The sequence below is a fragment of the Pelodiscus sinensis genome, chromosome 6 (assembly GCF_052426305.1).
Source record: "Pelodiscus sinensis isolate ZL-2025 chromosome 6, ASM5242630v1, whole genome shotgun sequence".
NCBI classification, from domain to species: domain Eukaryota; kingdom Metazoa; phylum Chordata; order Testudines; family Trionychidae; genus Pelodiscus; species Pelodiscus sinensis.
In genome coordinates this window covers 131,382,502-131,405,193 of record NC_143057.1, presented here as the reverse complement: position 1 = coordinate 131,405,193, position 22,692 = coordinate 131,382,502, and the positions used below count along the sequence as shown (strand labels likewise).

The 22,692-nt window shown below is 71.4% G+C and overlaps 1 protein-coding gene across 1 annotated transcript in view; it reads right to left on the bottom strand.

Annotated features, from left to right (window-relative positions):
- Window positions 1-1,184: 1,184 nt before the first annotated feature.
- The window catches only part of GBA2 (glucosylceramidase beta 2), a 48,217-nt gene continuing 26,709 nt past the window's right edge, over window positions 1,185-22,692 (bottom strand). Inside the window, exons 7-17 of the mRNA XM_089779516.1 lie at window positions 17,385-17,538; window positions 15,908-16,033; window positions 15,294-15,478; window positions 15,020-15,124; window positions 13,732-13,839; window positions 12,127-12,278; window positions 11,335-11,441; window positions 9,720-9,862; window positions 9,494-9,609; window positions 2,301-2,492; window positions 1,185-2,228 (exon numbers count right to left, since the gene is read on the bottom strand). Of these exons, the coding sequence (XP_089635642.1) occupies window positions 2,019-2,228; window positions 2,301-2,492; window positions 9,494-9,609; window positions 9,720-9,862; window positions 11,335-11,441; window positions 12,127-12,278; window positions 13,732-13,839; window positions 15,020-15,124; window positions 15,294-15,478; window positions 15,908-16,033; window positions 17,385-17,538 (1,598 nt within the window). The 3' untranslated portion in view covers window positions 1,185-2,018. The remainder of the gene's footprint in view (window positions 2,229-2,300; window positions 2,493-9,493; window positions 9,610-9,719; window positions 9,863-11,334; window positions 11,442-12,126; window positions 12,279-13,731; window positions 13,840-15,019; window positions 15,125-15,293; window positions 15,479-15,907; window positions 16,034-17,384; window positions 17,539-22,692) is intronic.

Genomic DNA, 22,692 nt, shown 5'->3' with positions numbered 1-22,692 from the left:
CAGACTCGGCTCCGTGCCGCTCGGGGCCAGCTGGCTGCCCGATCAGCCCTGGAGGCGCTCGCAGCCCCCGGTCGGAGGAGCAGGAAAGTTCCTGGGCCATAGCCGGGGGCAGCCCAGGTGTCCAGGAACCGGCTCGTCTATTACGCTACTGGAGCCGGCCCAGGGGCAGCCGACAGCCAGGCCCACGTGACACTGACCAGGGATGCAGCCCCCGGCAGAGCAACAGGCCCCGGGCATGGCCAGAGGAGGCCACGGCACCTGGGCAGAGGGACAGGCAGAGGCACAGGCGGCAGGGACAGGCGGGGCCAGGAGAGGCCACAGGCCCTGGGCAGAGGGACAGGCGGCAGGGACAGGCGGGGCCAGGAGAGGCCACTGGCCCTGGGCAGAGGGACAGGCAGAGGCACAGGCGGCAGGGACAGGCGGGGCCAGGGGAGGCCACTGGCCCTGGGCAGAGGGACAGGCAGAGGCACAGGCGGCAGGGACAGGCGGGGCCAGGAGAGGCCACAGGCCCTGGGCAGAGGGACAGGCGGCAGGGACAGGCGGGGCCAGGAGAGGCCACTGGCCCTGGGCAGAGGGACAGGCAGAGGCACAGGCGGCAGGGACAGGCGGGGCCAGGGGAGGCCACTGGCCCTGGGCAGAGGGACAGAGGCACAGGCGGCAGGGACAGGCGGGGCCAGGAGAGGCCACTGGCCCTGGGCAGAGGGACAGGCAGAGGCACAGGCGGCAGGGACAGGCGGGGCCAGAGGAGGCCACTGGCCCTGGGCAGAGGGACAGGCAGAGGCACAGGCGGCAGGGACAGGCGGGGCCAGAGGAGGCCACTGGCCCTGGGCAGAGGGACAGGCAGAGGCACAGGTGGCAGGGACAGGCGGGGCCAGGAGAGGCCACTGGCCCTGGGCAGAGGGACAGGCAGAGGCACAGGCGGCAGGGACAGGCGGGGCCAGGAGAGGCCACTGGCCCTGGGCAGAGGGACAGGCAGAGGCACAGGCGGCAGGGACAGGCAGGGCCAGGGGAGGCCACTGGCCCTGGGCAGAGGGACAGGCAGAGGCACAGGCGGCAGGGACAGGCGGGGCCAGGGGAGGCCACTGGCCCTGGGCAGAGGGACAGGCAGAGGCACAGGCGGCAGGGACAGGCGGGGCCAGGGGAGGCCACTGGCCCTGGGCAGAGGGACAGGCAGAGGCACAGGCGGCAGGGACAGGATATTTTATTGTGATGATTAAATTAACGTTACTCAGGTTTTAAAAACGGCGCCTGGAGCCCCATGGCCGGCGCCGGCCGCGATCGCGCAGGGTCCGGGCGGGAGGCTCCTGCCCCGCGGGGCTCGCGTGGGATGACGATTGTCGACGTGCTGGACGCCTGCCCTTGCCCCCGGTTACGGCCCGGCCCAGCCCCACCGGGCAGCCCCTCGGGGGGGGGCGCGGACGCCCTCCTTCCCAGCAGCGCCCATGTCAGCTCCCCCGCACTCGGGCCGTGCTGCTGGGGGGGCAGGGCTACTTCCAGCTGCTGCCCCCACTCTTCCCTTCAGGGAGGGCTCAGCCCACGCCAGGCCCCCCCGGGGCCTCCTGGCCCTGCCCACACTCCTGGAGCCAGGGCGCCGTGACGCAGGTGGTGACAATGCAGCCGCGCCTGCCAGGGCAGACACAAGACACCCCTGCAGCCTGGGCACCCAGCCCAGTGCCCCTGCCCCCCGCCCTGCTCGCGGGTGAGGCCAGGCCCGGTGCTGCGTGGCCGGGGGGTTCCCAACCTCCCCAGCAGCTCGCCCTGTGCACGGCCGAGCCCCCGAGAGACGGAGGGGCCTAGGCACAGCCTGGCCCCCCCATGGCCAGGCCTAGGAGGGCCCCAGGCAGGGAACGTGGGGCCCGAGGAGACGGGACGGGCGCGTGGCCGTGGGCAGCGGGGGAGGTACAGGCGAGGCTCGGGGGGGTGCAGACAGCAATTAAAATGGGGGGTTTAAAAGGGGTAGCAGCCTCCACACAGCCCCTGGCCTGCAGCGGGGCCCGGCCGCTCCCCGGTTCCTGCTCTCACGGCTGGAGCGAGTTCTCGGCTGCTGGGCCGGCGGCGCGCTCCAGAGCCAGCTGCATGCTCCAGATGCTGAGGGGGCGCATGTAGGCCAGAGAGCGGAAGAGCTTCCTTTGGCAGTAGGCCTCGGGCGTCTGGAAGGCCATGCCCAGCCGCTCCCACACGGTGCGGTAGCAGCCCTCGGCGGTGCGGAAGCCCTCCTGCACCAGGCCCTGCGGCAGAGGAGAAGAGAGTCAGGCCGGCCGGCCCCGCCTGTGCCGAGGGGCGCCGGGCGCCACACCCACCTCCTGGATCATGGTGGCGGCCAGCGCGTACACAACCCCCACCCAGGCCTCGCTGGACTGCACGCTGGAGGTGTCGGGGCTCCCGTCCGGCCGCATGCCGTTCACGGCGCCCATGGTCCCGTTGGCAAAGCCCATGACGTTCAGCTCGAAGATGGTCTTCAGCGCGCTGACCACGTGGCTCCTGGGGAACACCTGCAGCGGGAGACGCCATCAGCCCTCAGCCTGTGCCGCCCCGCACGCCCCGGGGGCAGACCGACCAGGAAACCGGCGCCGCCCCGCACGCCCCGGGGACAGACCGACCAGGACTCCGGCGCCGCCCCGCACGCCCCGGGGGGCAGACCGACCAGGGCGCCGGCGCCACCCCGCACGCCCGGGGGGCAGACCGACCAGGGCACCGGCGCCACCCCGCACGCCCGGGGGGCAGACCGACCAGGACGCCAGCGCCGCCCCGCAGGCCCCGGGGACAGACCGACCAGGACGCCGGCGCCGCCCCGCAGGCCCCGGGGACAGACCGACCAGGGCGCCGGCGCCGCCCCGCAGGCCCCGGGGACAGACCGACCAGGACGCCGGCGCCGCCCCACAGGCCCCGGGGACAGACCGACCAGGGCGCCGGCGCCGCCCCGCAGGCCCCGGGGACAGACCGACCAGGGCGCCGGCGCCGCCCCGCACGCCCCGGGGACAGACCGACCAGGGCGCCGGCGCTGCCCTGCAGGCCCCGGGGACAGACCCACCAGACCTCCGGCGCCGCCCCGCAGGCCCTGGGGGCAGACCCACCAGGACTCCGGTGCCGCCCCACAGGCCCTGGGGGCAGACACACCAGGACTCCGGGGCCGCCCCGCACGCCCCGGGGGCAGACCCACCAGGACTCCGGCGCCGCCCCGCAGGCCCTGGGGGCAGACCGACCAGGATGTTGGCGCCGCCCAGCAGGCCCCGAGGGCAGACCCACCAGGATGTTGGCGCCGCCCCGCAGGCCCCGGGGGCAGATCCACCAGGACTCCGGCGCCGCCCCGCACGCCCCGGGGGCAGACCGACCAGGGCGCCAGCTGGCACCCAGCACCATACCCAGGGACGCGCAGACAGCAAGATGGCGAACCCACCATCCCCGCTAGGGCTGCGCCAGAGCCAGTCAGAGATCCCGGAGCCCCGGCTCCTGGCTGCTCCGGAACCAGCAGCAGGTGGCCTTCCCCACGCCTGCCTGCCGCCGCGCCCCAAACACCCGACCGATCTTGCTGGCTGGAGCGGATGCGGCGAGCCCCACAGCCACCCGGCAGCCTCACACCCCGCCCCCCTTCGAATCAGCACGCGCCTGGCACCAGCTCCCACCACCAGCTCCCACCTTGTCCCTGCCCTGCCCGGAACGTCTCCCTCAGCCACCCAGCTCAGGCCTTCTGATCCGGCCCCTGCCACAGCCCCTCCTCCACCCAAACACCCTCGGACCCCCCCGCACCCCAATCCCCCGCAGCCCCTCCTCCACCCAAACACCCTCAGACCCCCCCGCACCCCAATCCCCCACAGCCCCTCCTCCACCCAAACACCCTCAGACCCCCCCCCGCACCCCAATCCCCCGCAGCCCCTCCTCCACCCAAACACCCTCGGACCCCCCCCCGCACCCCAATCCCCCGCCAGAGCCCCTCCTCCACCCAAACACCCTCAGACCCCCCCCCGCACCCCAATCCCCCGCCACAGCCCCTCCTCCACCCAAACACCCTCGGACCCCCCCGCACCCCAATCCCCTGCAGCCCCTCCTCCACCCAAACACCCTCGGACCCCCCCGCACCCCAATCCCCCGCAGCCCCTCCTCCACCCAAACACCCTCAGACCCCCCCGCACCCCAATCCCCCGCAGCCCCTCCTCCACCCAAACACCCTCAGACCCCCCCGCACCCCAATCCCCCGCCACAGCCCCTCCTCCACCCAAACACCCTCGGACCCCCCCGCACCCCAATCCCCTGCAGCCCCTCCTCCACCCAAACACCCTCGGACCCCCCCGCACCCCAATCCCCTGCAGCCCCTCCTCCACCCAAACACCCTCGGACCCCCCCGCACCCCAATCCCCCGCAGCCCCTCCTCCACCCAAACACCCTCAGACCCCCCCGCACCCCAATCCCCCGCAGCCCCTCCTCCACCCAAACACCCTCAGACCCCCCCTGCACCCCAATCCCCCGCAGCCCCTCCTCCACCCAAACACCCTCGGAACCCCCCCGCACCCCAATCCCCCGCCACAGCCCCTCCTCCACCCAAACACCCTCGGACCCCCCCGCACCCCAATCCCCTGCAGCCCCTCCTCCACCCAAACACCCTCGGACCCCCCCGCACCCCAATCCCCCGCCACAGCCCCTCCTCCACCCAAACACCCTCGGACCCCCCCGCACCCCAATCCCCCGCAGCCCCTCCTCCACCCAAACACCCTCGGAACCCCCCCGCACCCCAATCCCCCGCCACAGCCCCTCCTCCACCCAAACACCCTCGGACCCCCCCGCACCCCAATCCCCCGCAGCCCCTCCTCCACCCAAACACCCTCAGACCCCCCCGCACCCCAATCCCCCGCCACAGCCCCTCCTCCACCCAAACACCCTCGGACCCCCCCGCACCCCAATCCCCTGCAGCCCCTCCTCCACCCAAACACCCTCGGACCCCCCCGCACCCCAATCCCCCGCAGCCCCTCCTCCACCCAAACACCCTCAGACCCCCCCGCACCCCAATCCCCCGCAGCCCCTCCTCCACCCAAACACCCTCAGACCCCCCCTGCACCCCAATCCCCCGCAGCCCCTCCTCCACCCAAACACCCTCGGAACCCCCCCGCACCCCAATCCCCCGCCACAGCCCCTCCTCCACCCAAACACCCTCGGACCCCCCCGCACCCCAATCCCCCGCAGCCCCTCCTCCACCCAAACACCCTCAGACCCCCCCGCACCCCAATCCCCCGCAGCCCCTCCTCCACCCAAACACCCTCAGACCCCCCCGCACCCCAATCCCCCGCAGCCCCTCCTCCACCCAAACACCCTCGGACCCCCCCGCACCCCAATCCCCCGCCAGAGCCCCTCCTCCACCCAAACACCCTCGGACCCCCCCCGCACCCCAATCCCCCGCCAGAGCCCCTCCTCCACCCAAACACCCTCAGACCCCCCCGCACCCCAATCCCCCACAGCTCCTCCTCCACCCAAACACCCTCAGACACCCCCCCGCACCCCAATCCCCCACCACAGCCCCTCCTCCACCCAAACACCCTCAGAACCCCCGCACCCCAATCCCCCGCCACAGCCCCTCCTCCACCCAAACACCCTCAGACCCCCCCACACCCCAATCCCCCGCCACAGCCCCTCCTCCACCCAAACACCCTCAGACCCCCCCGCACCCCAATCCCCCACAGCCCCTCGTCCACCCAAACACCCTCAGACCCCCCCGCACCCCAATCCCCCACAGCTCACAGCCCCTCCTCCACCCAAACACCCGCGGACCCCCCCTGCACCCCAATCCCCGCAGCCCCTCCTCCACCCAAACACCCTCGGACCGCCCCTGCACCCGAATCCCCCGCCAGAGCCCCTCCTCCACCCAAATACCCTTGGACCCCCCCCGCACCGCAATCCCCCACAGCTCACAGCCCGTCCTCCACCCAAACACCCTCAGAGCCCCCCCGCACCTCAATCCCCCACAGCTCACAGCCCCTCCTCCACCCAAACACCCTCAGAGCCCCCCCGCACCCCAATCCCCCGCCACAGCCCCTCCTCCACCCAAACACCCTCAGAGCCCCCCCGCACCCCAATCCCCCGCCACAGCCCCTCCTCCACCCAAACACCCTCAGACACCCCCCACTTCCTAATCCCCCGCCACAGCCCCTCCTCCACCCAAACACCCTCAGAGCCCCCCCGCACCCCAATCCCCCGCCACAGCCCCTCCTCCACCCAAACACCCTCAGACACCCCCCACTTCCTAATCCCCCGCCACAGCCCCTCCTCCACCCAAACACCCTCAGACCCCCCCTGCACCCCAATCCCCCGCCATAGCCCCTCCTCCACCCAAACACCCTCAGAGCCCCCCCGCACCCCAATCCCCCGCCACAGCCCGTCCTCCACCCAAACACCCTCAGAGCCCCCCCGCACCCCAATCCCCCGCCACAGCCCGTCCTCCACCCAAACACCCTCAGACCCCCCCTGCACCCCAATCCCCCGCCATAGCCCCTCCTCCACCCAAACACCCTCAGAGCCCCCCCGCACCCCAATCCCCCGCCACAGCCCGTCCTCCACCCAAACACCCTCAGAGCCCCCCCGCACCCCAATCCCCCGCCACAGCCCCTCCTCCACCCAAACACCCTCAGACCCCCCCGCACCCCAGTTCCCTACCCCGAGCTCCCTTCTTAACGCAACCTCCATCCCAGCCCCCAAGCTCCCTCCGTAGGAGCAGTCCTTGAGCACTTCCCGAAGTCTGCAGCGGTCCCCGTCCAAAGCGATTGCTGCTCCGATAGGTGCCGGCCTCACGCCTCCGGGGGGAGATTCCACCTTTTCCCAGCGCTTCTCCGCCCGGCCGGTGGCAACGTTTCCAGCGTCCCGCCTCAGGCTGCGGCACCACGACGTGGGAGGGCTGCTCCCTTCACCCGCCCACCCCGGCCCCTCTCCGAGTAGCAGGACTCCCCCGTCTTCTCCTTCCCCCGCGTGTCCCTCAGCCTCGTGCTTTGAACCAGCCCTTTCCACCCCACCCGCTAGCCTCCGCCACACAAGGGCCTTCGCCCTTTGCAGCTCTCATGTGGACCTCTGCCTCCAGCTTCCAGTGCGGCCGCCTGACCCACGGCGCCCTCGCGGCCAAGCCGCCCCAGGGCTCTCCAAACCCACCCAACCCAGCACTTTCAGCCTTGAGCCACAGAGCCATAGAGCTGGACGAGACCTCAGGAGTCATCAAGTCCAGCGCCCTGCTCTAGGCAGGACCAATCCCAACTCAATCGACCCGGCCAGGGCTGTGTCAAGCCGAGACTTAAACACCTCTAGGGATGGAGACTCCACTACTCCCCTAGGGAACCCAGCCCAGTGCTTCACCACCCTCCTAGTGAAATAGTTTTTCCTAATATCCAATCTGGACCTCTCCCACCACAGCTAGAGCCCATTGCTCCTTGTTCTGCCACCTGTCACTACTGAGAACGGCCTCTCTGGAACCCCCTGCAGGGAGCTGCAGGCTGCTCTCAACCCCCCCTCACTCTGCGCTTCTGCCGACTGAACAAACCCCAGTCCCTCAGCCTCTCCTCTAGGCCATGTGCTCCAGCCCCCATATGCTTAAGCCTTCGCTCATGGCTCCTTGTTTCTAGACTTTTGATCCATTTTTCTTGCTCTTGTCTGGTCATCTCCAATTTCTCCACCTTTCCTGAAATGTGGTGCCCAGAACTGGCCATTGTGTTACGTGCTGATTGGGCCTCAACTGGAGCAGAGCGGCAGAACGACTCCTCGTGTCTTGCTCACGACTCTCCTGTTCATGCCCCCACAATCAGGTTTGCTTTTTTCCCAACCGTGTCCCACTGTCGGCTCAGATTTAGCTTGTGGTCCACTCTGGCCCCCAGATCCCGTTCTGCAGGACTCCTGGACAGTCGCGTCCCGTTCTGTGTGTGACACACGGATTGGTCCTTCCGAAGTGGAGCCCTTGGCATGTGTCCTTGTGAACCTCCCGTTCCCCTCAGACCATTTCTCCAGTTTGTCTAGATCGGCTGAATTACGCCCCGTCCTCCAGAGCACTTGCCAGCCCTCCAGGCTCATGTTCAGCTGCACGTCCGCTCTGACCCCACAGGCTCTGCAGAGCTGCTGATGGGCAGGATAATCCCCGTCTCTAAGTCTGGCCTAGACGCACGCGTGGCCCTGGCCACGGTCTCAGCTAAGAACTGACAGACCCCGAGCGGCTCGCCAAGGGCCACGCTACAGGGCGGAGGAGCGAGTCTGGGACAGGCAGAGGCCCTGCAGGCAGCGTTGCACCGGAACCCGAGACAGAGGACAGAGGCTCGCGTGGGCAAACCCCGCCGGGCAGGCCACAGGAGCAGGCGCCGCGCCAGGCTGGAGGGGCTGAGCCCAGGGAACCGTGGCAATCCAGCGCGGGGCAGTGCTGAATTTGCAAATGAGCACCAGGCAGCCGTCTCCTCGGGAGCGGGGCTGATCCCTTGGCAGGCTGGCGGCTTCCCAGCCCACGGCGGCCCGGCCAGGGAGGGGAAGGGCCCCGCCGGTCTGAGCGTGTTCCCCGTGGCGAGCAAAGCCCCCATCCGCCCCTTGCCTGCGACAGCTGGGGAGTCCTCGATTTGGCTCCAAGGGCCCCGGCTTTGCCCCTTGCTTGGGGGTCCGGCGAGCCCAGCCCGGTTGTGCCCAGACACTGCAACTCTGCCCCCTCCAGATCGCTCTGCGCCCTGCCCTGCGCCTCCACCTCCGCTGCAGAGAGCACCAGCCTCCAGCTGCCCTGGGAACGGCCCCGCTCCAGGGAGGAGCCCTCGTAGGCAGCTCCGAATCCATCCCACCGCGCTGCGTCTCGCCCAGCCGCCGTACGGCTCTAAGGCCAAGGCCCTGCCCAGCTCTGCCCCAGAGATCCGCGTCCCCAGTGCTGCGCCTGTGAGCGACCAGGACTCCCGCTGGGAGGGGATTCCCTGCTGTTCCAGGAGTTCAGAAAACCGTCCTGTGCTTTGCACCCAGAGCACTTTCCCACGGGAGCTGGTGTCGTTACCTGCCTTACAGATGGGGAAACTGAGGCACCAATTGGTTGCCTTCCCCTGGCAATTGGCCATCCTGTCCCTGGGAGTCTCGCCCGCCCCTCACCCTGCCTGGACGTCTGTCCCCCCCTCCCCCGTTATTTCCCTTCGCGCTGCACACTGGGCTCCAGGTACGTCCCTTGTCCCTCCAGCGTCTCTCCATTTCCTGCCCCCCAGGCCGGGCTTTTGCCTGCCTTTAGCCTGGGGGGCCGTGGCTTCCGGAGCACCGAACAAACTCTCCTTAAGCACGTCCCGTGTTTGCTCCCCGTAGCCACCCGCACTGCCCCCCCCGCCCCACAGCTCCGCGCCCCCTCGCGCTGGGGCACTGGCCTCCCCCTGCGCCCCACTGACCAGGGTGCCAGGACCCAGCAATCGCCAGCCCCATGGGCGCGTGGAGCTGGGGGTGTCCCTGTGACCGGGGCGGGAGGGGCCAGGGTGTGGAGAGAGCTCCGTCCTGCTGAGCCCACCGGGGCGCCCACAAGCCTCACCTCGAATTCGCCGTGGCCCAGGCCGCTGGCCCGCAGGAACCACTGCCCGGCGCACTGGTCGGACATGACGGTGCCGGAGAAGGGGCCCCCGCTGCTGTCGTAGTTGTAGTATCGCCCTGCGCGGGACGAGAGTCGCCCAGACGGTCAGCGCCCGCCTCCGGCCCCGGGCCCCAGGGGGGCCCCACCTGCTGCCCGAGGGGCCCGGCGGGGGGCGGAGCCAACGCACCGTTCCACAGCAGCCGCTCAAACGCCTCCGAGCCCTTGCGCAGGATGGCGCGGTATTTCCGCAGCGCCCGGCCGTCGTCCAGCAGCGCCGCCGCCTTGCACATCGCGCAGACCGCCGCCAGCCACAGGCCGCCGCAGTACGCGCTGCGAGGGGACGGGCACGTTACCGCGGCTCGCGGGGGGCTACGACCCGGCCCTGAGCCCCACGGCGCTCGCCCCCCACCCCCACGGGCACACCCCCATTCCGAGCCCCACGGCGCTCGCCCCCCACCCCCACGGGCACACCCCCATTCTGAGCCCCACGGCGCTCGCCCCCTACCGCCCGGCTACACCACCATTCTGAGCCCCACGGCGCTCGCCCCCCACCCCCACGGGCACACCCCCATTCTGAGCCCCACGGCGCTCGCCCCCCACCCCCACGGGTACACCCCCATTCCAAGCCCCACGGCGCTCGCCCCCCACCCCCATGGGTACATCCCCATTCCGAGCCCCACGGCGCTTGCCCCCTACCCCCACGGGCACACCCCCATTCCGAGCCCCATGGCGCTCGCCCCCTACCGCCCGGCTACATCCCCATTCCGAGCCCCACGGCGCTCGCCCCCTACCCCCACGGGTACACCCCCATTCTGAGCCCCACGGCGCTCGCTCCCTACCCCCACGGGTACACCCCCATTCCGAGCCCCACGGCGCTCGCCCCCTACCCCCACGGGCACACCCCCATTCCGAGCCCCACGGCGCTCGCCCCCTACCGCCCGGCTACACCCCCATTCTGAGCCCCACGGCGCTCGCTCCCTACCACCACGGGTACACCCCCATTCCGAGCCCCACGGCGCTCGCCCCCTACCGCCCGGCTACACCCCCATTCCGAGCCCCACAGCGCTCGCCCCCCACCCCCATGGGTACATCCCCATTCCGAGCCCCACGGCGCTTGCCCCCTACCCCCACGGGCACACCCCCATTCCGAGCTCCACGGCACTCGCCCCCTACCGCCCGGCTACATCCCCATTCCGAGCCCCACGGCGCTCGCCCCCTACCCCCACGGGTACACCCCCATTCCGAGCCCCACGGCGCTCACCCCCTACCCCCACGGGCACACCCCCATTCCGAGCCCCACGGCGCTCGCCCCCTACTGCCCGGCTACACCCTCATTCCGAGCCCCACGGCGCTCGCCCCCTACCCCCTGGCTGAATCACCATCCCCTGAGCCAGCCAGCTCTCGATTTGTCAGGACGGGTCCCCAGCAGCCACTGGGCACAACCCCCCCCTCCTCCCTGAGTCCCTGCACAGGCGACACCGGAGCGAGGAGCCATGAGCCTGGCAAACCCCGGCTGCCCCGGGCACAACGGGCGCCACTCGGACTGCGCAGCTCTGCAGGGCAGGGACACGCTGCCGTGGGGCTGGGGCTGAGCCACCAGCCCCTGCCCGGAGACCAGCGGCCTCCACCCCCCCACGCCCGGCCAGCCCCCTCCCGCTGCCCCGCCGGCAGCCCGCCCCCGCTCCTGCCCCTGGCCGGCCCTCCTCCCGCTTCCCAAGGCCAGCCAGCCCCCGCTCCCACTCCCCCATGCCCAGCCTGCCCCCCTCCCACACACTGCCTTGGCCACTGCGAGCCCCCCTCACCTGGCTCCAGTCGCAACCCAGGCGTCGTACGTCTGATCGGCAAAGCCCGAGTTTTCAATGAGCCCGTCGTCGTCTGTGTCGAATTTCAGCTCCGAGTCCATCACAGCCTGTGGGCGACAGCCCGAGAGCCTCACCCCACGGCTCAGAGTCCCCTGCCCCCCGCAGGGAGCACCCCCCCTCAGACCTGGGCCCCCGCCCTGCCCCCCGCGGGGTGCACCCCCCCCAGTCCTGGGCCCCCGCCCTGCCCCCCCGCAGGGTGCAGCCCCCCCCCAGTCCTGGGCCCCCACCCTGCCCCCCCGCAGGGTGCAGCCCCCCCCCTCAGTCCTGGGCCCCTGCCCCCCCCGCGGGGTGCAGCCCCCCCCAGTCCTGGGCCCCCGCCCTGCCCCCCGCGGGGTGCACCCCCCCTCAGTCCTGGGCCCCCGCCCTGCCCCCCCGCGGGGTGCACCCCCCCTCAGACCTGGGCCCCCGCCCTGCCCCCTGCGGGGACCACTCCCCCCCTCAGTCCTGGGCCCCCGCCCTGCGCCCCCTGCGGGGACCACTCCCCCCCTCAGTCCTGGGCCCCCGCCCTGCGCCCCCTGCGGGGACCACTCCCCCCCTCAGTCCTGGGCCCCCGCCCTGCGCCCCCTGCGGGGACCACTCCCCCCCTCAGTCCTGGGCCCCCGCCCTGCCCCCCCGCGGGGTGCACCCCCCCCTCAGTCGTGGGCCCCCGCCCTGCCCCCCGCGGGGTGCACCCCCCCTCAGTCCTGGGCCCCCGCAGGGCAGCCTGGGGGCGAGCTTGGAGCCGCAGGGTACCTGGCACACGGGCCACATGTCCTGCAGGAAGGCGGCGTCCTGGGTCAGGTGGAAGTCGCGGTAAACCTGCAGCACGAACTTCAGGTTCAAGTCCTTCCAGCCGGCCGTGTCGTGGACCAGGTACGCGTTGATCCGCCGCCACGGCTCGTCCTCTGGGCGGGGAGACGGCCGCTCTCAGCAGCCCCGCCGGCCGGGCCCCGGCCACCCCGCCGCCGCCGCACCGCACCCCCGCGGAGGGAGCTCCCCCCGCAGCGACCTCTCCCCCCCCCCCGCACTGCACCCCGCTGAGGGAGCTCCCCCCGCAGCGACCTCTCCCCCCCCCCCCGCACTGCACCCCGCTGAGGGAGCTCCCCCGCAGCGACCTCTCCACCCCCCTGCACTGCACCCCGCTGAGGGAGCTCCCCCCGCAGCGACCTCTCCCCCCCCGCACTGCACCCCGCTGAGGGAGCTCCCCCCCGCACCGCGCCCCCCGCAGCGACCTCTCCCCCCCCGCACTGCACCCCGCTGAGGGAGCTCCCCCCGCAGCGACCTCTCCCCCCCCGCACTGCACCCCGCTGAGGGAGCTCCCCCCCGCACCGCGCCCCCTGCAGCGACCTCTCCCCCCCCGCACTGCACCCCGCTGAGGGAGCTCCCCCCCGCACCGCGCCCCCCGCAGCGACCTCTCCCCCCCCGCACTGTGCCCCCCGCAGCGACCTCTCCCCCCCCGCACTGCACCCCGCTGAGGGAGCTCCCCCCGCAGCGACCTCTCCCCCCCGCACCGCGCCCCCCGCAGCGACCTCTCCCCCCCCGCACCGACCTCTCCCCCCCCGCACTGCACCCCGCTGAGGGAGCTCCCCCCGCAGCGACCTCTCCCCCCCGCACCGCGCCCCCCGCAGCGACCTCTCTCCCCCCCGCACCGACCTCTCCCCCCCCGCACTGCACCCCGCTGAGGGAGCTCCCCCCCGCACCGCGCCCCCCGCAGCGACCTCTCCCCCCCCGCACTGCACCCCGCTGAGGGAGCTCCCCCCCGCACCGCGCCCCCCGCAGCGACCTCTCCCCCCCTGCACTGCACCCCCCAGCGACCTCTCCCCCCCCGCACTGCACCCCGCTGAGGGAGCTCCCCCCGCACCACGCCCCCCGCAGCGACCTCTCCCCCCCCCCTGCACTGCACCCCGCTGAGGGAGCTCCCCCCGCACCACGCCCCCCCGCAGCGACCTCTCCCCTCCGGTAGCGACCTCTCCCTCCCCACACCACGCCCCCTACAGCAACCTCTCCCCCCTCCGCAGCAACCTGTCCCCCCCCCCGCACTGCACCCCGCTGAGGGAGCTCTCCTGCCATTGCTCTGCGCACCACCTGCAACCAGGCCTGTGTCACTGGCCACGTCACCCGCCCCCCCCGCAGCAAAGCCCCCTGGGAATGGTCGTCAGCACAGCCCCCTCCTCAGCCTGCTGCCCCCCAGCCAGCAGCGCCCTCCTGCCCCTCCGCTCGCCCGGGGCCAGGGTGCCAGTTCGGCCGCATCTGAGGACACGTCCCCGAGGGGCTGGGCCCGACGGGGACGGGTAGCGGAGCCGGAGACCAGGCACGGCCCAGCCCTGGCCCCAGCCACACGCCAAGGCGAGACCTTACCGGGCTCCCCGATGTCGTGGGGCACCACGTTCTTCAGCTTCACCTGGGCCGTCTGCCCGCTCATCAGGTACTGCCTGGGCTGCGTGTCCTCGCTCAGCACCGCGGCCGCTGGGACACAGATCCACGTCAGCCGGCGGGGGGGCCGCACCCAGCCTCGCAGGCCCAGCCCTGCCCCCAGGGGCTCCCAGCCGTGGGTCAGGCGGGCGCTGAGGGCCCTGGACAAACAATCCCTGTCCTCTTCCCGGGGCCCTGCTCAGGAAGGAAACCACCCCCGGGGACAGCCGGCTCCCTGCCCCGGAAGGGGCTCTGCCGGTTCGCTGGGGCGTCCCAAAAGGCCCGGTCTGGAGGGTGGCCACGGAGGACCTGCCGAGGGGTCTGGTGTGCCCACCACGGGGCCTCGGAGCCACAGAAAGGCCTGGGTGGGAGGAGATGGGGGGCAGGGCCCAGCGAGGGACCTGGGTTGGGCAGGGAGGAGGTGGGGGCCGGGCAGGGCAGGGGCTAGGCTGGCAGCCGGCGAGCTGGCCGAGGGGTCCGGGGCAGGGTGATAGGGGGCAGGGCCCAACGAGGGGCCCAGGGAGGAGGCGGGGGCCAGGAAGGGCAGGGGCGAGGCTGGCAGCCAGCGAGCTGGCTGAGGGGCCCGGGGGACGGGGGGCAGGGCCCGGGGGACGGGGATGGGGGCAGGGCCCGGGGAGGAGGTGGAGGCCGGGCAGGGTGGGGGCTAGGCTGGTGGCCGGCAAGCTGGCCGAGGGGCCCGGGGGAGGGGTATGGGGGGCAGGGCCCGGGGGAGGGGGACGGGGATGGGGGCAGGGCCCCGGGGGAGGGGGATGGGGAGCAGGGCCCGGGGGAGGGGGACGGGGGACGGGGATGGGGGGCAGGGCCCCGGGGAGGGGGACGGGGGCAGGGCCCCGGGGATGGGGATGGGGGCAGGGCCCCGGGGGAGGGGGAAGGGGGCAGGACCCGGGGGAGGGGGAAGGGGGAGGGGGATGGGGGGCAGGGCCCCGGGGAGGGGGACGGGGGCAGGGCCCCGGGGATGGGGATGGGGGCAGGACCCGGGGGAGGGGGATGGGGGCAGGGCCCGGGGAGGGGGAGGGGGACGGGGATGGGGGCAGGGCCCCGGGGACGGGGATGGGGGCAGGGCCCAGGGGAGGGGGACGGGGGACGGGGATGGGGGCAGGGCCCGGGGGAGGGGGACGGGGATGGGGGCAGGGCCCGGGGGAGGGGGAGGGGGACGGGGATGGGGGCAGGGCCCGGGGGAGGGGGAAGGGGGCAGGGCCCGCCGGGCGCTCACCGATGTCGTACTGCAGGCTGATCTCCAGCTTGGGCCACAGCATGGCGAGGGCGAAGGAGGCGTAGAAGTGCACGTCGTAGGTGTTGTACATGCGGTACTCCTGCCCTGCAGCCCAGCACACACAGTGAGGGGCCAGGCCCAGCCAGGCGCCGCGGGGCCCCAGAGGTCCCCTCCCTCCCCCCACCACGGGGGCAGGAGAGCAGGGGCGGGCCAGGGCCTGGACCCCATGGGGCGGTGGGGAAGCTGCACCGCGGCTCTCGGGCCTGCACTTTACCTTCCAAGTAAGCAAACCTTCCGTACTCCCGCAGCACCGGGAAGAGCCGGCTCAGCCCGGCGCCCGCTGGGCCCTGCACGTCCTCCGCGCAGGCCTCCGGGGGCAGCTCCAGCCACAGCGTCCCGCCGTCCGCCAGGAAGTAGAGCTCGTTGAAGAGAGCCGACTTGTACCAGGGGGGCAGGTGGCTGTGGGCGAGGGGGGCGCTCAGCCGGGGGGCGGGCACACGGCCTCGGGGGAGCCCTTCTGGGAGCTGCAGCCCGGGTGCTGGAACCCACCCTGCCCGCCCCTAAGGGCCCCGCCAGCCTGCCTGGGCGCAGAGCGGAGGGGCCGGCGGGCTCCGGAACCGGCTCCCAGCTCGGAGCGCCTGGCCCTCAGCGCCGGCCTGGACGGCTCAGCCGGCTCCGCCCTCCAGCCAGCGAGCGCGAGCCCCTGCCCCGCGACGCCCCGCACACAGTGCCGGCCGCCAGGCTGGCCCAGGCCTCACCCAGGCACCGGGCCTCTGACAGGAGACCCCCCCAGGCACACGCAGGAGCCCCGCTCCCCGAGCCACCGGCCCCGCTACCAGGGGCGCAGCCGCCCTCCGACTAGCCCCCCCCGCCGGGCCGGCGCGCTACCTGCTCTCCAGGATGGGCCTCTGCCAGCTCTCGATCTGCTCCTCCCACCGCCCGCGGTGCGTGAGCGCGTAGTGGGAGAGCGCAGGACACGCGTCCCCGCCGCTGCCGAAGTAGCGTGTGTAGCGCCTGCGAGAGAGACGCCGCTGGGTCCGCCGCCGCCGGGGGACGTGCCCCGGGCCCGGCCGGGAAAGCCTCAGCGGCTGCAGCTGGCATGGCCCAGGGGCGCCCAGCGGGGCAGGGCACCGTTACAAGCAGCCAGGCGGCTGCAGGCGACTTGTGCTCCCATCCCCGCCGAGCGCCCAGAGCCAGAGCAGAGCCCAGCCGCTCCCAGCCCAGCACCAGCAGGACTGGCCAATTCTCGGGGTGGGCAGGGGCCGGGCAGCGCTCCAGGTGACTGGGAAGGGGGGAGGGTCCTTTGGGGACGGGCAGCGCTCCAGGAGACTGGGAAGGGGGGGGAGGGTCCTTTGGGGATGGGCAGCGCTCCAGGTGACTGGGAATGGGGGGGAGGGTCCTTTGGGGACGGGCAGCGCTCCAGGAGACTGGGAAGGGGGGGAGGGCCCTGTTGGGGACGGGCAGCGCTCCAGGAGACTGGGAAGGGGGGGGAGGGTCCTTTGGGGACGGGCAGCGCTCCAGGAGACTGGGAAGGGGGGGGAGGGTCCTTTGGGGCCGGGCAGCGCTCCAGGAGACTGGGAAGGGGGGGGAGGGTCCTTTGGGGATGGGCAGCGCTCCAGGAGACTGGGAAGGGGGGGGAGGGTCCTTTGGGGATGGGCAGCGCTCCAGGAGACTGGGAAGGGGGGAGGGCCCCGTTGGGGATGGGCAGCGCTCCAGGAGACTGGGAAGGGGGGGGAGGGTCCTTTGGGGATGGGCAGCGCTCCAGGAGACTGGGAATGGGGGGGAGGGTCCTTTGGGGATGGGCAGCGCTCCAGGAGACTGGGAAGGGGGGGGAGGGTCCTTTGGGGACGGGCAGCGCTCCAGGAGACTGGGAAGGGGGGGAGGGCCCCGTTGGGGATGGGCAGGGGCCGGGCAGCGCTCCAGGAGACTGGGAAGGGGGGGAGGGCCCCGTTGGGGATGGGCAGGGGCCGGGCAGCGCTCCAGGAGACTGGGAAGGGGGGGAGGGCCCCGTTGGGGATGGGCAGGGGCCGGGCAGCGCTCCAGGAGACTGGGAAGGGGGGGAGGGCCCCGTTGGGGATGGGCAGGGGCCGGGCAGCGCTCCAGGAGACTGGGAAGGGGGGGAGGGCCCCGTTGGGGATGGGCAGGGGCCGGGCAGCGCTCCAGGAGACTGGGAAGGTGGGGGAGGGCCCGTTGGGGATGGGCAGCGCTCCAGGAGACTGGGAAGGGGGGGAGGGCCCCGTTGGGGATGGGCAGGGGCCGGGCAGCGCTCCAGGAGACTGGGAAGGCGGGGGAGGGCCGGACACGCGGCTCACGGCCCCGTCTGGCGGGTGGCAGCCCGGCAGCAAGGGGGGCTCTGGGCACCCACCTGAGATGCAGCTTCTCTTTTGAGCCAAAGTGGACACGCGGCATGTCCCAGGCCAGGCCCAGCTCCAGCGTCCGGTGCCCCCGGGCCGGCACGGTACAGCTGGCGCAAACAGCTGCTGCAGTCACCTCCCCCTTCTCGGTGGGGCGGCTCGGACCTGTCGGGCAGGAGAGCAGAGGGTGAGCGCCAGGACACTGCACGAGAGCCGCCCAGGACAGGCCGCCAGCCCCGCATCCGGCAAGCTCGGGCACAGCTGCTCTGGACAGCTGGGCAAAGGCACCAGGCCGTGCCCCTCTCCGGGATGGGCTCAGCGCCCGCAGGCCGGCCGGCCGGAAATCACGAGCCCGCCAGCCGAAGCTGAGCGCCCGGCGACCCGGCCAGAGCCAGGGAAGCTCAAGACTCGTGGGAAGGGAAATCAGGCCCCGCTTGTCACCAGCGCATGGACACAGGCCCTCCCCAAAGGCCCGGTGGCGGCCAGGGACGGGCGGGAGGGGCCCTCGCGGCTCAAGACCGGGCCCCACCAGCAGGGTCCCGCAAGGAGCTGCACAAAGGGGAAGAGGGAGGTGCAGCACCCGCAGAGGATCCCCGTCTTCGTACTCGTTCAGTCCTGAGCAGCTCGCCACAAAGGGTCACCACCAAGCCGGGTGACCGGGCAACAGAACGGCAGGAGAAATTCGATGCAGGTAAGTGCAGTCGGGCGCCGTGGAAACATCCTGCACAGCAGCAGGGACTGAGTCTGTCACCACCCCAGAGACCTGGGAGCCCCTGTGCAGACCTGCCCCGTGCAGCGGCAGCCAAACAGCAGAGAACAGGGGACACCTCAGGCAAGGGAAGCTAGCGGCCACGAGACGCCCACACCTGGAACCCCGCACAGATCTGGGCACTTTCTCCAAAGAGCCACCGAACGTGGACAGAGCAGAGAAGGGGGCACAGAACAGGGTCCGTGTGCAGAGACTCAAACGCCTGGGGCTGCTCAGCGTAGACCAAAGGTGACAGGCGGGGGGGTGCTACAGAGCTGGACACTCGTGAATCATTCGCAGACGGTGACAAAGGACGTGCTGTTTACCCTTCAATAAGAAACGAGAAGCAGAGGTTGCCCAACTAAATGACTAGAAGCAGGTTTGAAACAAAGCAACCAAGGGAAGGATTCTTCTCGCAGTGCAGTCACCCTGCGGAACTCCCTGCCGCGTGATGTTGGGAAGGCCTGGACTTCTAAAGGGTTTTCTAAAACACCCCAAGCCCCAGATAAACTCATGGAGGATGGAGCCATCACCAGCGAGGGGCCAAAAAGCTGAGGGACGCATCCTCATGCCCCCCACCCTCCAGCTCCAACACTGGGGCAGAGCACTTGATGAAGCATCTGGCTTGTCACTGGTCGCAGGCTGAGGACCACTGCTCCCACCCATGGGGGCCGCTCTTCTGCCATTCCCTGCTTGTCTTTGGCACCCCGAGCAGCAAGCCGAGAAGCAAGAGCCGTGGCCAGATGAACGAGCTTGGCTCCCAGTCTGGCGCCTCCAGCTGGAAACCCTCCGGAACTCGTGCAGGGGCCAGGGCTCCGCGCCAGGGCCCCCCGCCCAGGTCGCCGGCATGCTGCCCGCGAGGACACCCACTGCCCTGTCTCACGCAGCCAGGGCCAGCCTGCTCGGCTCCAGCGCCCACGGTGCACCCCCTGCAGCGGAGCTGGCCAGGGGCCTAGAGCTATCCCGCAAGCGCCGGTGGCACAGACCCCAGAGCCTCCGGAAAAGGCTCTCCTTGGCCCCATGCCCGGCCCCAGCCAGTCAGGTTGGCGCCCCCTTCTGGCCCAATACTGGCATTGCCCTCTGCACAGTCTGCACCTGGCGCGGGGAGGGCCCTGCTCTGAGCACGGGCGCCGAGCACCCCTGAGCCTCACGGAAACTACATCAGGCCATGGGGCACTGCCCCTCCCCCCGCAGTGCGGAGCGGGGGGGGGGGGGGGGGGACTCCCGCTGTAAAACCAGCCAGCAGCCCGGCCCAATCCTGTGGCTGGCGTCTCCGAGCCCACGGCCCACGGCAGGGCAAACCCCTGGGCTGGCGCAGAAACGCAACTCGGCACCTCCTGGAGCCAAGGGGAGGCGGGAAGCGGCCCTGGCCCGCAAAGTGCAGGTGTTGGCGAGGGAAAGGCAGCTCCTGTGAGCCCGCCCAGGCTTCCCGGCTCCGGGCCTGGCCACGCCGCGCCCCACGGAACCGTCTCCGGCAAACCCACGAGGCGCGGAGGCCACGGACCCAACCGCAAGCCCCTTTCCGGCAATCGCCACAGGCCTGCTGGGAGCCCAGGCGGCAGCACCCCAAAGGGAAGAGCCCTTGCGACAGCAGCTCACCCTGCGGCCGGGGTCTGCTAGAAGAGGAAATTGCGGGAGGGATTCCTGGCAGGAGCGCGCTGGAGCCTGAGAAGTGTGTCACCCCTGGGAGACAGTACAAGGAACGGGGGGGGGGGGGGCTCCCCACAGAGATACCCCTGGGTGACAGGACAAGGAACGGGGGGGGGGGCTCCCCACAGAGATACCCTCGTGCGCTGGAGCCTGAGAAGTGTGTCACCCCTGGGAGACAGGACAAGGAACGGGGGGGGGGGGGGGGGGGGGGGGGCTCCCCACAGAGATACCCTCGCGCGCTGGAGCCTGAGAAGTGTGTCACCCCTGGGAGACAGGACAAGGAACGGGGGGGGGGGGGGGGCTCCCCACAGAGATACCCTCGCGCGCTGGAGCCTGAGAAGTGTGTCACCCCTGGGAGACAGGACAAGGAACGGGGGGGGGGGGCTCCCCACAGAGATACCCTCGTGCGCTGGAGCCTGAGAAGTGTGTCACCCCTGGGAGACAGGACAAGGAACGGGGGGGGGGGGCTCCCCACAGAGATACCCTCGCGCGCTGGAGCCTGAGAAGTGTGTCACCCCTGGGAGACAGGACAAGGAACGGGGGGGGGGGGGGCTCCCCACAGAGATACCCTCGTGTGCTGGAGCCTGAGAAGTGTGTCACCCCTGGGAGACAGGACAAGGAACGGGGGGGGCTCCCCACAGAGATACCCTCGCGCGCTGGAGCCTGAGAAGTGTGTCACCCCTGGGAGACAGGACAAGGAACGGGGGGGGGGGGGGCTCCCCACAGAGATACCCTCGCGCGCTGGAGCCTGAGAAGTGTGTCACCCTGGGAGACAGGACAAGGAACGGGGGGGGGGGGGCTCCCCACAGAGATACCCTCGCGCGCTGGAGCCTGAGAAGTGTGTCACCCTGGGAGACAGGACAAGGAACGGGGGGGGGGGGGGGGGGCTCCCCACAGAGATACCCTCGTGCGCTGGAGCCTGAGAAGTGTGTCACCCCTGGGAGACAGGACAAGGAACGGGGGGGGCTCCCCACAGAGATACCCTCGCGCGCTGGAGCCTGAGAAGTGTGTCACCCCTGGGAGACAGGACAAGGAACGGGGGGGGGGGGCTCCCCACAGAGATACCCTCGCGCGCTGGAGCCTGAGAAGTGTGTCACCCCTGGGAGACAGGACAAGGAACGGGGGGGGGGGCTCCCCACAGAGATACCCTCGCGCGCTGGAGCCTGAGAAGTGTGTCACCCCTGGGAGACAGGACAAGGAACGGGGGGGGGGGCTCCCCACAGAGATACCCTCGCGCGCTGGAGCCTGAGAAGTGTGTCACCCCTGGGAGACAGGACAAGGAACGGGGGGGGGGGGGCTCCCCATAGAGATACCCTCGCACGCTGGAGCCTGAGAAGTGTGTCACCCCTGGGAGACAGGACAAGGAACGGGGGGGGGGCTCCCCACAGAGATACCCTCGCACGCTGGAGCCTGAGAAGTGTGTCACCCCTGGGAGACAGGACAAGGAACGGGGGGGGGGGGCTCCCCACAGAGATACCCTCGTGCGCTGGAGCCTGAGAAGTGTGTCACCCCTGGGAGACAGGACAAGGAACGGGGGGGGGGGCTCCCCACAGAGATACCCTCGCGCGCTGGAGCCTGAGAAGTGTGTCACCCCTGGGAGACACGACAAGGAACGGGGGGGGGGGGGGCTCCCCACAGAGATACCCTCGCGCGCTGGAGCCTGAGAAGTGTGTCACCCCTGGGAGACAGGACAAGGAACGGGGGGGGGGGCTCCCCACAGAGATACCCTCGCGCGCTGGAGCCTGAGAAGTGTGTCACCCCTGGGAGACAGGACAAGGAACGGGGGGGGCTCCCCACAGAGATACCCTCGCGCGCTGGAGCCTGAGAAGTGTGTCACCCCTGGGAGACAGGACAAGGAACGGGGGGGGGGCTCCCCACAGAGATACCCTCGCGCGCTGGAGCCTGAGAAGTGTGTCACCCCTGGGAGACAGGACAAGGAACGGGGGGGGCTCCCCACAGAGATACCCTCGCGCGCTGGAGCCTGAGAAGTGTGTCACCCCTGGGAGACAGGACAAGGAACGGGGGGGGGGGGCTCCCCACAGAGATACCCTCGCACGCTGGAGCCTGAGAAGTGTGTCACCCCTGGGAGACAGGACAAGGAACGGGGGGGGCTCCCCACAGAGATACCCTCGCGCGCTGGAGCCTGAGAAGTGTGTCACCCCTGGGAGACAGGACAAGGAACGGGGGGGGGGGGGGGCTCCCCACAGAGATACCCTCGCGCGCTGGAGCCTGAGAAGTGTGTCACCCCTGGGAGACAGGACAAGGAACGGGGGGGGGGGCTCCCCACAGAGATACCCTCGTGCGCTGGAGCCTGAGAAGTGTGTCACCCCTGGGAGACAGGACAAGGAACGGGGGGGGCTCCCCACAGAGATACCCTCGCGCGCTGGAGCCTGAGAAGTGTGTCACCCCTGGGAGACAGGACAAGGAACGGGGGGGGGGGGGGGCTCCCCACAGAGATACCCTCGCGCGCTGGAGCCTGAGAAGTGTGTCACCCCTGGGAGACAGGACAAGGAACGGGGGGGGGGGGCTCCCCACAGAGATACCCTCGCGCGCTGGAGCCTGAGAAGTGTGTCACCCCTGGGAGACAGGACAAGGAACGGGGGGGGGGGGCTCCCCACAGAGATACCCTCGCGCGCTGGAGCCTGAGAAGTGTGTCACCCCTGGGAGACAGGACAAGGAACGGGGGGGGGCTCCCCACAGAGATACCCTCGCGCGCTGGAGCCTGAGAAGTGTGTCACCCCTGGGAGACAGGACAAGGAACGGGGGGGGGGGGGGGGCTCCCCACAGAGATACCCTCGCGCGCTGGCTGTGGCTCCCGTCTCCTTTCCCGTGCCTAGAGGCCACTGAAACGGCCGCCCCCTTCCTGTGGGGCCGCCCCCCCCCGCAGGCCTCTCGGCCGTGCGTGTCTGCGAGGGAACGGG